This window comes from Camarhynchus parvulus, chromosome 6 (assembly GCF_901933205.1).
Source record: "Camarhynchus parvulus chromosome 6, STF_HiC, whole genome shotgun sequence".
NCBI lineage: Eukaryota > Metazoa > Chordata > Aves > Passeriformes > Thraupidae > Camarhynchus > Camarhynchus parvulus.
In genome coordinates, this window is record NC_044576.1 from 1,178,939 (window position 1) to 1,197,819 (window position 18,881).

An 18,881-nucleotide genomic window follows, 5' to 3' on the forward strand; every position below is an offset into this window, starting at 1 on the left:
ACAGGCAAAGAGGAGCCCGCTCTGCACCAGAACAGCCCCAGGGTCAGGGCCAGGGCAGCCAGAGCTGGAGCCAAGCTGCTTGCCTTGGGAACTGAGAATTCCCTCCACATGCTACCCCTGACATCCTCACAGAAGTGCTAAACTGAGTGTCTCTTGTGGAATAATAATAAATCTGCAGCAATGCCACCCTCAATGTACAGAAAAGCAGTTTTGAGCAGGACAACTGAACTCTGGAGTGTTTCCTGAGACTGGGAACAATGCAGAAATCAGCTGGCAAATCTTGTGTCCAAAGGTTTTTGGTATTACTCATGATTTCTGTGATGTAGTTAGCAACAGTGATAAAGCAAATAATACTCCAGTTTGTTTAATTTTGGTCCCTAATGAATTTAAAAGGCATGAGAAAGTAATCATTTGTTAAGTGGGGGAACTTAAAAGCTAGGTTTTTAGAATGGGAAAATAAAAACCTTTCTCCTGCAATTGCTTTTCCACACAAGCTAACCATGACTGACTGTCTGACTCACACTGAAAAAACAACATAATCAACAAAACAGACTTGTAACAAGTTTGTGAAGCATTATGTAACACTGAAATGCAACAAGCAACAGCAACAGCCTCAAGCTGACCCAAGGAAGGTTTAGATTGGATATTAGGAACAATTTCTTCACAGAAGGGACTGTCAGGCCTTGGCACAGGCTGCTCAGGGCACTGGGGGAGTCCCCATCCCCGGAGGAATTTTAAAGATATGCAGATGTGGTCGTGTCTAGGGATGTGGGCTTGGCAGTGCTGGGTTAATGATGGGACTCCATGATTCCAAAGGGCTTTTCCAGCCCAAATGATTCTGTGATGCCATGGTCAGCTTCTTGGAAGCTTGCAGGGCCAGAGCACCCCTGAGCTCATTTCAGCAAGCACTCAATGTCATCAGTGCTCAGCAGCCATCAAAACTCCCACATTAACAATCAATAATCTGCTTCAGCTGCAACACAGAATGTTAGGTTTTGTTCTTTCCTGACCAACTTCTCCACAAAGCTCAACTGATCCCACTGGCCCTGCTCTGCACTCAGTAACAGGGCATGAAGGGACAAGGCCACCCACTCCCTCCCCTGTGAGTGAACATAACCATGGCTGGGGCAAAAGGAAACACTGCCATGGGACACAGCCCCTGCACAGAGCTCCCCTGGAGCACTCACACACTGGACACACAGCACCATCAGTATCACCCTTGCAGTTGCTAATTTGGGCAGGATGCTCAGTTATTTTGGCCATTTTTAACCCCAGTTTTGTCCATCCCTCTGGTGCTGTAGTTGTGCACCCACCCCTACCATGCTCTGCAGCTCTCCAGGTGTCCTTGTTGATGTGTACATCCAAGGGAAGGCAGCAACTCAAGTAATTCAATTTATCAGCTAGCCCAGAGAGTTTCAAACAGCAGAATCTGAGAACATGAGCAGGCCTTCAAGGTGAGCCACAGCTAACTGAGACACAAACACAATCAACAGCTCTTAGGGCAACACACCACAGCTATATCTTCTACAGCCACAAAGATCTAGGTTTACCCACCTTTCTTACCAGAAAGCATGAGACAAAACCTACAGCATATTTATTGAAAAGGTGCCTTATCCAGCAGAATTTGCTCCAGCAATTTACCAACAAGTTATGCGATAAACAAGAGAAGTTCAGATTTTTCACACTTTTGCATAAAAGGATAGTCAAGAGACAGAAAGGGATTCTAAAAATTGCAGAGTACAAGAATGAGGTCAGAGCAGCAGATTGCCCAGCCTTACCCTGACCCTGAGCCTGACTAACAGCAGCTGCCCATGGAGGAGCAGCAAAAAAGGCACTGGGATGTGGAGATGGTCCTCAGTGAGGGCAGGCACCCTCCAGCCACCTACCCAGCAGCTCAGGGGATGTTCTCTCCCACCTTCTTAAGGATTTGCCGCTTCTGCATTTCTCCACTCATTTTAAAATCCATGCAGCAATTTACCACCCACTAAGTTACCAAGAAAGCTTAAATACAGATTATGTGCAAGGAGAAACCATTGCCTTTTCCTCCTGCTTAGCTCACTCCTGCCAGTGGCCTCTAGTTTTGATCCAGGATGAGCCTGGCTAAGAGCCTGCTGTGCAGCTGAGAGAGCCCTGCTTTCCTGTCCCCTTCCCACCTGCCTCTCCCAGTCCTGCTGGGCTTTCTGGACATGGGGGACCAGACCCAGCCAGCCTGAGGGACAACACACTTTCCACAGAGGCAGAACTATGATCCATGATTTCTTTGCTCCTCCCCAATAATTCTCAGCTGTTTGTTTTTGCTGTTTCCATCACAGCTGAACAAGCTGATGTCTAATGAATCATTATCTTGAGCATGAACAGTGCTCCATCACTGTGTATATGAAACCACAACACTTCAACACTGTTGGTTTTTTTTTGGTGGACTTTATGTTTATTGAGTTTTAGCTATTATTTTATTGGCTATTAATTAATAATTTGTTAATAATATTAACAAATAATAGCTATTATTTGTTCTGATTGCAAGTCCTTCCTGCTCTTCATGATGCCCGTCCCTCCTCTTCATTATCTTAAACAACTTTTTATCATCAGCAGTTTGGCTCTTGTCTCCCACTTTTTCCCAACAATTTCTAAATGGTTTGTAATGAACAGCACCAGTAAAGTTACACTATCAATAAAACCTGCTTCAGCTGTCCAAATGCTCGAGTTCTACTTCATTGGCAGGAGCTGTAGAACAAGGAATAAGCACACTGTGAATAAAAATGTCCTGAGACATAAGCCAGTCTATCTAAATTAGCACGTACACCACTTGTGAAAGCAGCTCAGAGTCAGCCTGCAGAAGCTCAGTGCACCAGATGCTGAATTACCACATGGATGAGAAATTACTTTCCAATTACCATCACCAGAAGAGCTGTGTTAACTTTAACATGACAGAAACCAGACACTGCTAGCAAAGAGCCCAAAATTTTAACTGCGTTAAATACTCCTGTAAATTACTGGATAAACTCTCCCAAAACAACAGAACCAACAAAAAGGTCCTTTTTAGGTATTTTTCATCTCCGTGTGGCTCCACTGCAGTATTCCCTCCAGCCCATTCTGAATTTCTTCAGTAAAATAAACTATGTCTGCTTTGCAGGGTATAAGCAATTGATTTGAAAGTGAGAACACACTTCAATGTTCCCTGTAATTTCCCGAAATAGGAAACTCATTTACAACACTGAGGCTTCAAGTTTTCTAACCTGCAGATTTTGCCCCTGTACAGACTCTGTGTGTGGAGATCCCTCAGCACAGGACAAGACCCTACTAATTCCTTAATAATTAATAATACAATTCCTTCCACCAGTGCAGGGTGCTGTCCAAACCTGCTGCTGCTCTGACAGACAGCAGGACAAATGGCTCAGCTTGTCACAGAAGTGAGTCTGCCCTCCTTTTCCCTAACTGCCCCTTAAACACACACTAAATCACATTTAAACTCTTTTCTTACTGGAAAATGTTACAGCCTTTTATTCTCAGCATGTCTAAGAGATATTAAAATGGAAATAAGTTCCACTTTGCTGAATTTTCTCTCCTCGGCGCTAGCAGACTACATCAAAGAGTTGGCTCTGAACAGCTGCTGTCAATCCAATCCTGTAAAGTTCCTTAGTCATTTCTGCAGGAGTATCACTGATGTGCAATATCTGCAACACTTCTGCAGCTGCTCCTGGCACTGCTGCTGCAGTGGTTACAGATGAGCAGATTGCAGCACACTCAGGGTAAGTGATGTTTCTCTGATCTCACCACCAGCACTGTGAGGACAAAACCCACATCTCAGCTCCCAGGGCCCTTCCCCTCCTCACTCCCTCAAGCTTCCCCTTCTGCCACACTGCAGCCATGGAAAGCTGCACCTGGTTTGGTAGGGATGTTTGTTCAGAGACCACATTGCTTTAAATAAAGCAGTGAGAATATCAAAATTCTTGCTTGTTAATAATACTTAACCTTGTTTACCTTAACATAGCTTTTCTCCTTCATTTTTACTTTATTCCTTCTACTTAAAGAACAACTTCACTTCAGATGATGTTACAAACATTTCTGTCCCAAATAAACTCCTCTAATTCTGTATTTAGCCAACAGTGAAAATAGTGCCTGCACAGCTACACACACTCTCATAATGTGGTACAACACCATGGCAAGAAAGTGATGCTTTAATAAAACACCATCAAAAAAGTGAAAAAAAACCCCACCAACCACCCTCTCTATCTGCTAAAAATAATTTCCTTTAAGACTTCTCCTACGGAGTACATCACTTCATCATAAAGACATAAATGAAATAAAAGCACAAAGTACAGTAGGCTGTTTAAGGCAGAATGGAACTGCACATCCCACTTAGACCTGTGTCTAGGAGACAGTCAGTCCAGCAGAATTTACCCTGAAGTCTTTTTCAAATCTATTTGAAAAATTCCCCAGTCATGTTCCAAATTACATGACAGCTTCACCATGCCCTAGCAAGCAGGGCTGCACCAGAACTCCTGCCAAAGAACAGAAATAACCATCACAGAGCCATTTTCCTTCAATGGATTACTAATACTAATTAATAACTACTGTAATAATAATAATAACAATATGATTAATACTAACAGTAACAGAGAGTCAAAGCAGGAGTAACTTCTCCATTTCCTCACTTTCTCAATTCCCACTCTCAATGACTTTCTCAACTCAAACCAAGCTAGCAAATTGAAAAAAAAAATCATCTCTGCATCTATAGAACAGTTTATTGTTATTGAGTGTCACTCAGCACTTCACAAAATGCAGTTTCTGGCATTTAGCTACAAATTCCTACCAATGCAGTGATCTAGAAAATCTTGATTATAACAGTGAGCTATCAAAGTATTACTTAAAAAACATTAGTTTTAGTGGCTAATGTCAGGTTTGTGATTGTATAGGACTGTAATGAGGATTTTTATCTGTTTTTATTCTACCCCTATTTTTTTTAATACAGCCTACTAATAAACAGCCAACATAAAATAAGGATCTGTCAAGCTATAAATAAAAAACTCAAAAAAGGCAAACAGTCCACAAGTGAAAGAGTCTGAGAAACAACTTCCAAAAGGCATACAAGCACCATAAAAAGGTATTTTCAAAGAAATTAGGGCTACCACCAGTATAACAGAATCTAAAAGGTCAACAGATCATCCAACTGTTAATAAAAACCAAACCCAAAACCAAACAAACAAAAAAACAGAAAAAAAAAGCAGTCAGAGAAGATAAGGGTCAGATGTTCACAAACAAGAAGTTTGGAAAGATTCCTATATCAGAAAAGCTTCACAGGGGACACCCCCAAGAATTTATTTCTGAAGTTAAAGCCCTGACAGAAGTGGTTAGAGGACAATTGTAAAAAACAAACCCCCACAAAACCCAAACCCCCATTCCCTGCCCCCAAAAAGCAGGAGTTTGCCAAGTTCAGATGATATCCACAAAAGAAACTCAAGGATGAAAATAAGTATTAAATGTGATCTGCAGTATTGATTAAATGTATTAAATGTGTATTAAATGCGATCTGCAGTTTTGATTTTTAACACCTTATCACCAGAGGGCCTGAAGATTGCCAAGAGGACCCAGCCCTGGCAAAAGCCCTGGAAGAAATCCCTGAAGCCATGATCACATCAGCCTGGGGCGTCTGTGTGGGCAAGGCAGGCATCACTCAGGAATGCTGATGCACAGGGACAGCTCAAACTTCCCAAATCAGCATTTCTGTGGCTCTGGTTTTGGACACAGATGGGCTCTGAGCTGGGCATTACCATGCAGGAATGACAATCTGGCATAAGGATGGAAAGTGCTATGGAAATGCCAAATCACTGCTCTGCAACAGTGAAAAAGCAAAAACAACTGCAAGGAATTACTGGGAGTGGAGCACTGGCTGAAATCATTCCTGCCTGCATTTTAACTTCCAGCATGAGGAACAGGAAGCACAGGGAGAAGAAGATGACATTTATGTAAGGCAACTGAACATAAAACCACTGCCTCCAGCTCAGGGAAGCACAAATTACTGCAAACCAAGTGGCAACTGCCCTGCTCTTGCACCTTTGTGCCACAGAGACACAATATTGGCAAAAAGAACCACAGCCTGGCCTGGAGGGTTTTTGTCATTTATTCTCCCTCATTTTTTTTCCCAGAGCTGGAGCCTTTAAAATTGCATTGCAACTCCAAAGCAAGGCAAAAGATAGCAATGATACCTTAGGTGATCCAAGTCAACCTCCACTGAAATCAGGAGAAGGAACCCACAGGAAATGGATTTAATCCAAAACCAGCCAGACCCAAATCTCAGCCCCCTGTGAGGTCAGCACTGATGTGCCTTTGGCCTCAGTGCTGCAGGATGATGCCTACAGTGAGCTACTCGTGAATCACTCACAAACTCATCAACCCCTCCCCAGAAATTGATGTAACTGTCATTTACCCCTACCCAGAGCAGGAGAAACCCCAACCACAGCACATCTGTTACCAGCTGAAACTCTTGAGCAAACAGTGGGACAGTGAGCGCAGGCACCACTGGCTGTTCTAGGGATGCACAGCAACACGAAACCTGTCATCACACAAACAGGCTGCTCAGGGTGACAGGCAGTCATTGCAGTACTTCAGAGCTTTCTTTTCTCTAACATACTACACAGCAGCATGATGAGCTGGACAAAGCACAAGAAATCCAAACAGTAAAGAAGGAAGCATCCATCCTCCCCAGCAAGTGTCCCAGGATGGGAAGTTATTTTATTTTCTGATCACACACCTGTTACCTACACAGATATCCACACATTAGGAATCTGTGGTAAAACTCTATTAATTCTGTTTTGACAAACCAATGAGACAACACAATTTGATGGGGAGAAGAAAAAGCCCAAAAGGTCAAGCAATGTTGTTGCTGCCTCATGCAGTGAAAACAATCAGAAGCTCATCTCCCAGTTCATGTGGGTGTCAGTCTGACACCTACACATTGAACAGGCACAAGGTTTCCAACCCTGGGCAATATTCACTGAAAATGTTTAACTAAGAGGAGCATTCTTGCTCATATCCAGAGGGGCAAAGTATCACCCTAAAATATAATACATTAAAAATGTATTATATTTTGTAAAAATATGATGTATTGTAAAATATGATGTATTGTAAAACATCATGTATTGTAAAATATCATGTATTGTAAAATATACAATACTAAATGTACTGTAAAAATATAATGTATTTGTAGAAATACATCTCTTTTGTATAAAAGAGATGCTTGGTTATTAAAAGAGTGAAAGAAGTAATTCTGCAAATTTATGGCAACCTGAAATTTAAGAAAGGAGTCTGTCTTAGAAGGTGTTTAACACACTAGGTGCATCTTGGGAGTCACTTAAGAGAAAATAACTTAGGAGAAAATCTGTATTATGGAATACAGTCATTAACAGAAGAATATATGGATACAGGTATTTCAGAAAGCCTCCTTTAATTTTACAATTTTAAAATATTTCTAATAAACCAAAAAGATAAAATAACCTAGTGGAAATAGGGAAAATAATTGGGAAAAATAGTTTAATGTTTTCAACAGGTTAAGTTCCATTCTTCTATCCTGTTTGCTTCAGCAGAGCTCCATCCCAGTGCTCTCAGCAGAGAGTCCCTGGGGAGCCCTAAGGGCAAGAGCAGAAATGAGTCTGTTCCAAAGGACACTGGAAATGAATAAGTGAAAGTCCCTGTGCAGCTGCAGGTATCAAAGAGCACAGCAAACCATTTCCAGACACTTGGAAACAAATCTCACCATCCAGTTTCTTTGGTTATAGCCAAAACCCAAATATGCTCCATAAAAGAAGTAGAAGTAGCACTGTCCATGAAAAATTAATGCAACACATTAAGAACATCAACCCAAAATATGCATCTTACACAGGATGAAACAGTTCTACAGACGTCAAGGATTCCCTTCCCTCTCTTGTAGTGAACAGTCACACACAACAGCAGAATTGGAAAAACATTCTTCCCTTTAGGTGTGAACCCACACAAGAGAAAGTCACTGCTCCCTAGAACTTCAGTTAAATGAATATTAAAGCTGGGTCTCACAAACATTTTACATACAGAAAGGTGAAAATCTAACTGGAGAGCAGGTCCCCACAGCTTAAACCAGCCCTCTCCATAGGCACCCCAGGGATTTCTGACTGTCACACTGCTCACTCTGTGGGACACCTCCAGCCATGCTCAGAGACCATAAATGCTGCCATTTCTGCCTTACACAAAACACAGCATGCTGATGCTGGCAACAGAAAAATCAAGGTTAACAGTTAACTTTAAATGCCTTCTTCCTTTTAGCTGCTCACAACTCCATGGTACAATTTTTAGCTCCTGTCCTCTGTTAAAACTAAGTGCTTTACTTAGCTGAAGCACTGAGAAAAATCTTTCCATTCTTTTTGGGTCAGTTGCTTATGAAATTGGTTTAATTTTTTTTTTCTTGGATGCTAGATTTGGTATTAATTATTAACTGAAGCACAAGCACATATGATTCCCTTCTGAAAAAACTGTTTATGTATTGAGTATAAAAACCACATTTTGACTGCTCCAGGCACAAGCAGTAAATGTTTAACATGCAAATTCCCTCACACACAATATGCAATAACCTTATTTTGGCACATGGTTACAAACACTACCCTACCAACTGTACAGTTACCTTCACAGTTTTTTCAATCAACTCTGAAATTCCTAAACACAGCAATACATTTTTTTTTCTTTTAACAACTAAGTTCTTTCATTATTTTTCAAAACTCAGTTTACAAGATTTCCACTCTACTTTTTACCTCCCTCAGTGGTTTCAGCAAAGATTAAGGACAATCAATTCTTTCCAAGCTCTCTCCTGGAGCTTGTGTCTGTTACCTCATTTCCTGGCTCCTATGAAGCAATGTGAGACAAGACTTTGGTGAAAACTATCATCATAACATTTACATTTTCAAATACTGAGTTCAGTTCCTCAAAAATAGTAATGAACCCCTTGGCATATGAGACTGAAATTCTTCCATCACTCTTTTCTTCAAGTGGTCATGCAACTGAGAAGGGTTTTTAACAACATTCCCAGATAGTTTTCCAACTCCCCCAAGCAACCACCTCTTCTTTTTTCTCTTTCCCAATTCCCAGTGACATATTTCACAAAACACTCCAACTTTCAGACACTCTCAGGGTGTTTCTACCCTTGTTCATCTCTGCTAGCTCTGTTAAGCCTCTCCCTTTCACACTCATTCAAACCACAGTACATAACCTACAGCACCACACATTAAATTTACACCAAAAAAAATTGTTTTCCTTCATCATTCAGGCAGACTTTTCAATCAATGAGAAATCACATATTTATTAAAGATCAGATTAGATTTGAGGTCAAGGACTACACATCATTCGAAGCCACAGAAAACAACTTTACTGATTTAATATAAAAACTTACCCACTTGGCAATTGGACACCCCTGAGAGCTTTTTCCTTCCTTTCCTGTATAAACCACCACCTCAATTCTTACAGCACTTCCTTTTGCTCCATACCTGCATTAAAAAAAGTTCACAATTCTAAAAGATCAAACATTTTCGATAAAAGATTAATGAATTTCTTTTTTACTTAGAACAGAAGAAAAACAAAGTATTTATAAAGCAAAATAAAATCCTTTTAATTTAAAACCCTACTTGCAAGAGTAGTTTTTGACATCTCTCTTCTGATGAACTTCTGCCACTAAGGAAATGTTATCTGCATATAAAATCCTAGTGCAATCAGTCACTATTAGAACCTTTTCTTTTCCAGTTTGCCACAGCTTCTTTATAGGTAGGACACCAGAAAACCTTACTCTGCCAGCTGCTGATCTCTGTCCTTCCTATTGACTTCAAGGGCACCTCAGAACACACTGCACTTGACCTCCAGCCCTGGACTCAGAAAAGACACACGAGTTTGGACCTGCAGTGCTCATGCTCACCTCATGCACATATGAACAAGAAAACACTTCACAAATGAGTACTGACAAAAGTTCAATAAAACAAAGCTAAGCACAGCACTTTCTCAGAGCTCTACTTCTTCCCTGTTTAGACAGTCAAAAATACAATGACATTAAAAGCTGGATTTTCCTCACCTGTTCTCCATAATTTCTCTCACAGCAGCAACACTTGGTCCTGTCCCAAGGTGTGTGTAATAGGGACCTTCATCTTTTTCTATAATTTGCTCTGTAAACAGGTAAAGACAACTATGTTGGCACATCCAAAAATTTATTTACCCCATTAAAAGTAAACTTAGAAATAGTTTACAGAAATGCCTTCTAATTAAATTAGAACACAAAGTTTGAGCCTGAATAAAGAGTATGACAGGCTTTTCTCTCAGACACTTTGAAATTATTTTATGCTCCAATGATTCTGCTAGCATTTTTTTAGTGTTATAAAGTGAAACCCTAATTACAGCAATACTTTGCATTCTTTAAAACTTTCATTAGAGGAGCTGGCATGTAGTGACTATGTAAAATTCCCAATATCCTTGTTGGTAGGAACATTATTAATTAATTTCAGACAAAGAGGAATCGAGGGCAGTAAAATAAATGAACTGATAGTCATATCCTACAGAACAGAAACCATAACCCAGACCTCCAAACAAGCCCTCTGTTGATTCTGAACATGGAACCAAGGTGAAAATCTGCCTGCAGCCCATTTGCTGTGAGGCTCTGACCTGTTTGTCCATCTGGGTGCCTCCATAGTGACAGCACAGCGTGTCTGACACCCTCAGCCAAGCCCTGTCTGCACAGCCCTCCACGCCCAGCTTGCTGTGACATCTCCTGCCGCAACAGAGGCACTCTGCAAGTGGCTCCTGAGCTCTCCTCACAGGGCCACAGGTGTCAGGAGCCTTGGCCTGGACTCTTCCAAGCCATCAGGACTGACAGTGACAGGAGCAAGGCCACCCCCAGCTACGCTCTCCTGCTTGCCTAACAGATTTAAGCAACAAGAACAATACACCATGGCACTGCTGCCAGCCCACTCAGGCACAAACCAGCTCTAGACCATCAAATTCATGACCTCAAACAATGCAGGTAAGTGCACATAAAGCACAAGTCAGCAATGGCACAGCAATGAACAGAAAAACTCCCCTTCCTCCAGGTTTAAATTAGAGTGGAGGATTTAATCCTGGCCAGCTGCAGGACAAAACTACTCAATTCTGCTGTGCTCTGCAGGCCCAAAGAACACCAAGCAAAAGTTGCAAAGAGGGGGAAGATAATTTCCTCCTGTCTTCTAATGGTGAAACACTGATTTTTGTGCAACGGCTGTCACATACACTTCCTCACATTAGAGGAAGCAACGTGAGCACACCTCCATTTGAAATGTACAGGCAAAAGTTAGCAAAACCACTTACCAACACAGTCACAAGTTGGCAATTCAGATTGTCCTTTTTTGGTAGGTGTGTCTATTAAATTTTTTGTAGGGGTATCAAGAAACTTCATAGGTGATTCAAGGAAACTGCTGAGCGTGTTTTTTGCTGGGGAACACCCTGAGTCGCCTGTGCTCTGGGCGTGGTCAGTACCCAATCTGGTTGATGTCAGAACGGTCACCTCACCCACACACTCCATATTCCTGAGAGCTTCAGCAGAACCTGGCACCTGGGCCCCAGCACAGGGAACAGGCAGCACCTGGCACTTCGGATCTACCTGTTGTTTGACCTGCTGAACATGGGCTTGGCTCTCACTACACATTTCGTTAGCTCTCAGGTTAGACCGGTTAAAACTTGGTGGCAAAGGATGAGCCTGACTGACATTTGCTGTTTGCTGTACCTGAGAATTACATTTTTCTGTAAACATCTGTAGGTTTTCAGTTGGCCTTTTCAACAAGGATGCTGTTTTCAGCTGAGAACCAGCCAGAGGATTACGGGAGGACAAGTCGCTGTGTTGGCTACGTGCAGCACCTTCATTTTTCATTGGATCAGCACCTAGTGGGTCACTGGAGCCCAGAGTTTTCATTTGCTCATTCACCACTTCACAGCCAAACAACCTGTCTTTTTTTTTCTCCTGCGGTGCCTCAGGTAAACACCTGTGGAATTTTATCTGTGCTTGTGGAAGAAATAATCTAGTTTTTTCTTGTGATGCTAAAGTATTTTGACTGAGCGCTCTCTGTACTTTGGTTCTCGGAGATTTTTTTTCAGCTGGAGCTACCCTGGAGTCCTGTGGCATGGTTTGACCAAGCTTATGCAGTTTTGACGATATCCAAATGTCCTGCAATTCACTATGCTGGCATGACAACAGCTCTAGCTGGTTTTGATTATTTTGTTGATAGCGTGTTTCTTGAGGCTTCTTTTTGTGTCTCGGTTTCCATGGCACACCATTTCCTTTCCTATTGGTTGCTTGCTTCTGCTTTAACAGTAAGGAACTATAATTACGCCTAAAAAATACAGATTCTTTTTTCTGCAACACTTCTTGGCTATATTTTGGCTGCCTCTCATGTGATATTAGATTAAGCAGCGATGCCTTTATGTTGTTCTTCTGCTCTGGATTCGTCTGGTTTGATTCAATCAGGGCTGCCAGTTGAGTTAGCTGTGCAGCCACATCCTCTTCATCCTGGCTGTGAATTCCTCCTTCTTTAATCAAAGAACCACCTTCCAATTTCAAATCACTACACGATGGCTTTTGCTCTAACTGGCCAGGAGCTTCCAAGTTGTTCCCTGTATGCTGGACATCACATGAAGCATTGCAGTACCCTGTGAGGGTGACTGGTTCAGGAGCACAACTTTTGTTGGAATCGTATCCCGAAAACGATGCTGCATTAGATGTTAGGTCAGATAAAGTTCTGGTATCTCTTGAGGGTAACTGTAATTTATACATCTCCCCAGCTGGATTGGCAGGTTTATCACACAACTCAGACACTGAACTTTGGCCATTGTATAACACTGCCTTATTAGGGAGCTGCTTCTGCGAGTGAGTGCAGTGAGCCAAGAGCTGTTGCTCATTCTGTAAGTAAGTGTCTTTGATTTCTTGTAATGCAGAGGATGTAAAGGAGGATGAGATATCCCTTTTAAAACTGTGGGGCAAGTTGGAAGTTGTTTCTCCTGTATGTTCAACACTTTCACTTTTAGCTGGTGAAGTTGTTTCTAAAGGAGCTTCAGATAACTGTGTTAAAGCTTCAATAGCTACAACCTGCTCCAGAGTTAAATTTCTGGTTTTAATCAGGGACAAGAAAGTGGGCTGGAGTGCAGTATTCTCAGGCTGTGTCTCCACACTTGGTACTGTAAAGCCATCCTTCCCAGCCTGCAGCTCCCCTTCAGGCAGCAGAGGACAACTCAAGCTTTCTTGCACATCCAAGCTGGAACCTGTCTGCAAAACTGACTGATCAGAATACTCAGAGATGCTGCAGGTGCAGTTTTCTTCTTTCATTAAAACATTTCCTTGGTTTTCTGGGTGAACACAGCCAGTGCCACTTGTCAGAGTGCTTACTATGTTATTCAGATTGCCACCCTCTGGCCATTGCACGTGGGAGTTGCTTGTCAAGTCTGTCCTTTCCTCTGCAGATACATTGTTCAGAGAAGCAACTGCTTCTGGTGGTGAATAATGCAGGGTGTTGATGCCATTTTTGATGGTGTGCACCAAGGGTTTTTTTGGCTCAGGGAGGTGACAGGGAGAGGCTGCCCTGTCGCTGTGGTCCGCGTGTTTCAAGTGTTGGGTGCCTGTCAGAGCTGAGTGGATGTCACCGTTGACGTGGACACCAAAGGATGGCTTCTCAGCATGTGCCCACTTCTCTGCTTCCAAGCCAGTCATGCTCTCCTTCTCCTTACACTGCACATTTTCAATGGGTACTGCTTGGTTTGTCTTCACCCTGTATTTTTCACCATGACCACATATACTGCATTCCATGAGTTCTGGTCTGCGGCCATTTACTGCTTTGTTTTCTAAATTTGCCTATAAAACAACAATAAAAAACCCTTGTTGTAACAGCTGTTCAAAGCACATTCAAAAGAAGAAGCTTCATATTTACAGCAATTAAACCCTACTTGGACAGATATGAGGAATATCCTAATTAAGCACAGACACTGGAAAATAAACAAAACAGGAAGTTATAAAATAACCTGAAGGCTAAAGACCCTATCCATTTTTAGAGCTATTTTTCCCCAATGCTGAGGGACAGAGGAGGAAACTGGCTCAGTGTGGTGGTGGGAGACTAATGAAATGAATAGTCAGATAAACAATGTTAGCATTTAGAATGAGATGTAAGGATTCAATTTTGAATTCATTTGCATGAGTAGATTTAAAAAGGGTAAAAAATTTACGGTAAAAGTAAGACTGAAATCCAAGGCATTATATTACAAAGTTCAGCAGTAATTTGGCATAATTACATCCATTTGGCTAGACCAATAAACTGGCTTAACCAATACCACTTGGTTGGATACTCTAGCTAATCCTGAAAACCAACCATTCTTGCTTCAAGCCCTTAAATAATTACAAACCTTAATTTCATTAAGCAGAAATGAATAGAAAGCCAATTTACATCAGCTCACTTGGAAGTTACCCTTTAAACAGTTGCTTAGCTTCTGTATTTAGAGGGAAAATTCCAGGTTTCTCCACAGTCTCTCACGTAAGCTATTCAAAACTGTATTTTAAATGCTACATTTTAGTGTTTTGTTAAATATGTTAAATCTGTTCTTCATCTTCACTGATATTATACAGTTCATGTGGTTGAAGCAATGTCAAAATCTAGACAGAGTCAGAATATTGTGCCCTGGAAAGAATATATATATATATATATATGTATAGGCTTTAAGATAGTATTATGGATATGAAGTAAGGAGTTATACAAAGTAAAAAGAAAACTAATTAAGGCAGGAATCCAATTTTTCTTATGCTATTCAGATTTTATTTATATTAAATTTCCTTTAAAAATAGTTTTAAATCACAGTAGATAGTGCTGGTTTTTAATCTGATTTAAGAGTTCTTCAATCCCCTGTAACCTTAAGCTATACTTAAAAGAAAACCAGAACTGCTTTTCAAATCAAATATCAGCAACATGAGGGGCTAATGAATCCTATGCAGGCACAGTACACCACAGCAGTGCCCAGAAAATCCCACCACTCTGAACCATTCAGGTAACTCAGAGATGGTTCTGTGCTCATACCAACAAAGGGCATGAACTTCTGACAAAACTCAGGAAAATGAATGCAAAATAGATTGATGATCAATTATAACCATGGAGATGGAATTGCCACAAGCCCCCAGACAAAACAAGGCAGCTCCATCTGGAGCTCAGTGGTCACCTTGGAACTGATCAAACATAACCCCAGGAATCCACAGCACATCCCAGATGTTCTGAGAGGCATCATAACTTCCCACAGAAATGGTGTGTAAAAACATGTCCAGCACCTGTGCAACTAAGTCAAAATTATACACAAAAAGATTCCTTATTTAATGTCTTTTCAGCACCCCCAGATCCTGACTAATGGTCAGTGAGCTGGAGCTCCTCTGGATCCTGGTGATTCTCTGTGGATGATTCCCAGACCCAGGGGGTCACTGAGCACTTTCTAAGGGATCTACAAAAGCTGAACAGGTTCCACCATTCTATCACTAGCAGGGGCAAATGCATCACACAGGTCTCTGTCACTGTCACCCATTTTAAGGGTCCACCATAAAAGAGAAAACCCCCACAATTCTGTACCTGCACAAAAGCTGAATTTCAATTGCCTTAACTTCATAAAGAAGTAGAATTGTTGTTCTTCCTTAAGCAAAAGTACATCTAACATCTCTACCAATCCAGAACATTCCCAACCATATAAAATTTTTATTAAACTACTTAATCAGACAACGAGGAGGCTGCAGACATAAAATTAAATAGATGAAAACTAATTCCCCATCAAGTGCACATTTTCAACACAACACCACATTTTGCATTCCATTCATCATTACAGGGATTGTTCACTACATTGAAGGAACTAGTAACTTAAGACTGGTAATTTGGGAGTAATAAGAGGCATAGGAAAGGAAGAGGCTTCATCCACAACTAGCAGAGATGAGAAGATCTGATACAGAATCCACTGACAGCACTCAGTACAAAAGTGTCACCACAGTCCTCCCAACTGGACTGTTCCTCAATAAAATACTTTATCTGATCAAAAAGCACTGCTATGCTCAGAAATACTCAGGATATTCCATGATCTGCTAGAAGTGCACAGGTACAGTGCTGTGGCCCTACAGAACTCCAGCGATCCCAGCAGCAAAGGTAGAATTGCTTAAAAAAAAATTCTTCATACTTCATATTTTCCACTAACATTACTAGAAGCTGCCCACATGCAATGAGGAAGAAAAAAATCCCCAGATGAATCATATCACTGGCATGAATTAGTTATTTCATATTCTATTTTTCCACATGAAGGCAAAATATTGTCATTAAATCAGCTGTTATTGTTTTAATTAAACTCTGCCTTTGGACCACTGTGTTGCTTTATCTCCTGTTACTGAACTGCAGTGGATACTAGAAGATACATTTCTTTTCCCTCACAACCAGAAAAGGCCACTGGATAGTCTGTTAGCATGTGAAGTTCAATATTTCCCACCACAGAGAGAAGTGCAGACACACTACCAGGGACAGAGCTCATTTGGTTCTTCCCCTCTACCTAGGAACAACCAATCTTCAAGTCCTGAACCCGCATGTGAAAAACCCAGTGAGAAGTACAGACAAGGATATCACAACCCCAAGCAACAGTGGTAACATTCACAGGAGGTAAGCACAGATCTGATCTGTTTCTGAGGCTTTTACACAAATGCAATGAAAAGCTGAAGAATAAAGCAGATCAATAGCATAATTTCCTCTCTCACTAAGGAGAGCTCTACTCTGCCAGGAGACACGAGCCACTAACAAATCATGCTCAAGCTCAGGCTCTGAGCTGGTTTGTGCCATTAGGACAGGAACCACAGAGCCTCCGTGGCCATGGCTGTACTACTGAAACTTCAACCAAATACTATCTATCTCATATACATACACACAAGAATTCCTCTGTGAGCTAATGCTTCCAGCACACACCAGCAGCCACTCACAGCAAACCATCTGACATTCTGAAGTCAGACTTACTATTAAAACTTCTCCTTTAACACAAATGCCCCTGAGGTAATGCAGAATTCACCAACTCCCAATCAAAGGGCAATGCTTAAGCTACCCCAAAGATACTCCCATATCTGAGCAGCAAGCAGGCCATTGATCTGTGTGTCTCATTTCAGACCTCCACAGGTGGTAACAACACACACTCTACTAAAGGACACCACCACGATCAATTACTCTCATAAAGAAGAAATAACAGATGATGCCCTGTCCAACTACTGATAAAATGCCTCTACAAGCAAGTCTTGATGAGTAACACAACAATTAGTGCCAAAACACCCAGCCAGCCCTCCCTGTAAGATTCTGCTCAGGTCCCATGTGAACCCAGAGCCCAACAGACCAAACAATACTTGCACCCCCTGCTTGTGCCAAAACTGGGACGACCCAAAAGACAGCTCCTCTTCCAGGGTCACAACATCCACCAGCACAAAAGGATGAGTGGGTGAGAAGCACCTGCCAGCTGCAGTGCATGGGTAAGCCTGGATCCTGCTGCAGTGTCTGCAGCCACACAGTCAGCCCCACATGTCCCTCCAAGCTGGGACAGAGCTGGCAGCTCCTCAGAGATCCAAAACCACAATATAATATAAGTGCTGTTTCAGAAAAACTGTATGGAGAAGACCCCAAATTTAATCTAACATTCAAACAAGGTGTTTGGCTCATGGTCCAACAATCAGGTATCACTGCCTCACCAAGAGGCAAAAAAGCACCACCCAGCTGAGCAGCAGCAATTTACTCTTCTGGCATTTATTCCTGCTGCCTGCTCCCTGGTACATGTAGAAATTCATGTAGAAATTCAGCAGAATTGAGCACTTGCACTGGACAGGCCCAAAATACAGGGAAAAGGAGATAAGACATGGACAGGACAGGCACCAGGAAGAGGCAGTTGCTTCTGCCAAGTGCTGTGTAGGAAGCCATGCACTGGTTAGAACAGACAGGTATAAGGGGGGATGCTGTGCAAGCTATAGGCCACCTCCTGAATACAGCTACATTTTCTTCTTGGATTTTTTTAAATTAATGACAAATACAGTAATACAACTAAGAATAAACTTCTGTTTCTGACCACATGACATGTCTGACTACTGCAATAATGCTATAGGTTGCTGCCCAAGGCTGCAGTCTGAGCAGGGGGTCCAAGCAGGCTCCCAAACCAGAGAACAGCAGAGTAGGGGCCGAGCTGGGCAATATTCCTCATCCATCTCACCACAGGAATAAAGCAGGTACCAGCACACTGTGTAACTGTGGACATGAAGGAGTCTCTCAGGGTACCACACTCCTGCAGGGGCTCAGCTAAGGCACATTTTCTCTGTCTTAATGCACAGAAACAGACTGGAGACCTTGGTTAATGTAACACAGCCTGAATGTACAAGGGGCTTTGTCCTGCAAGAGAGCAGCACTCACAGATAGCACTGAGGGACAGCACAGGACTTGGCAAAATTATGTAGACAAGTTTTACCACAGAAGCTGGTTCATACAGAAACTCAGAGGAACAAGAGGTTCTGCAAATCTGGAGAAAGGAACCTGACCTGGGGCAGGACATTCAGGCTTTCCTGGAGGTATCCTACTCCCTTCCAATTTCCCTGAGCATCAAACCACCTATTAATAAGGCCTCTGTGTGGCTTCCGCTAGCCTCAGGAGCCCTGTTCCTCTGGAGAACAGAATGCCCGAGTGCCCGGCGTAGCTCGGCGTGGCCTCAGGGCTATTGCCAGCAAGCATAAGTGATTGTCAGCTCTTAGTGATATTCAGCCAGGATTTCAGCTGCCTGCTTGGTGCAATTAGCCCAGGCCGAGAGGCACAGTGGACAAGAGAGAGGGAAGAGGCGACGGAGGT

The 18,881-nt window shown here is 42.1% G+C and overlaps 1 protein-coding gene across 1 annotated transcript in view; it reads right to left on the reverse strand.

Moving 5' to 3' along the window:
- The window catches only part of TET1 (tet methylcytosine dioxygenase 1), a 75,190-nt gene that overhangs the window by 28,911 nt on the left and 27,398 nt on the right, over positions 1–18,881 (reverse strand). The window contains exons 4-6 of the mRNA XM_030950646.1: positions 11,341–13,870; positions 10,079–10,169; positions 9,410–9,503 (exon numbers count right to left, since the gene is read on the reverse strand). Of these exons, the coding sequence (XP_030806506.1) occupies positions 9,410–9,503; positions 10,079–10,169; positions 11,341–13,870 (2,715 nt within the window). The remainder of the gene's footprint in view (positions 1–9,409; positions 9,504–10,078; positions 10,170–11,340; positions 13,871–18,881) is intronic.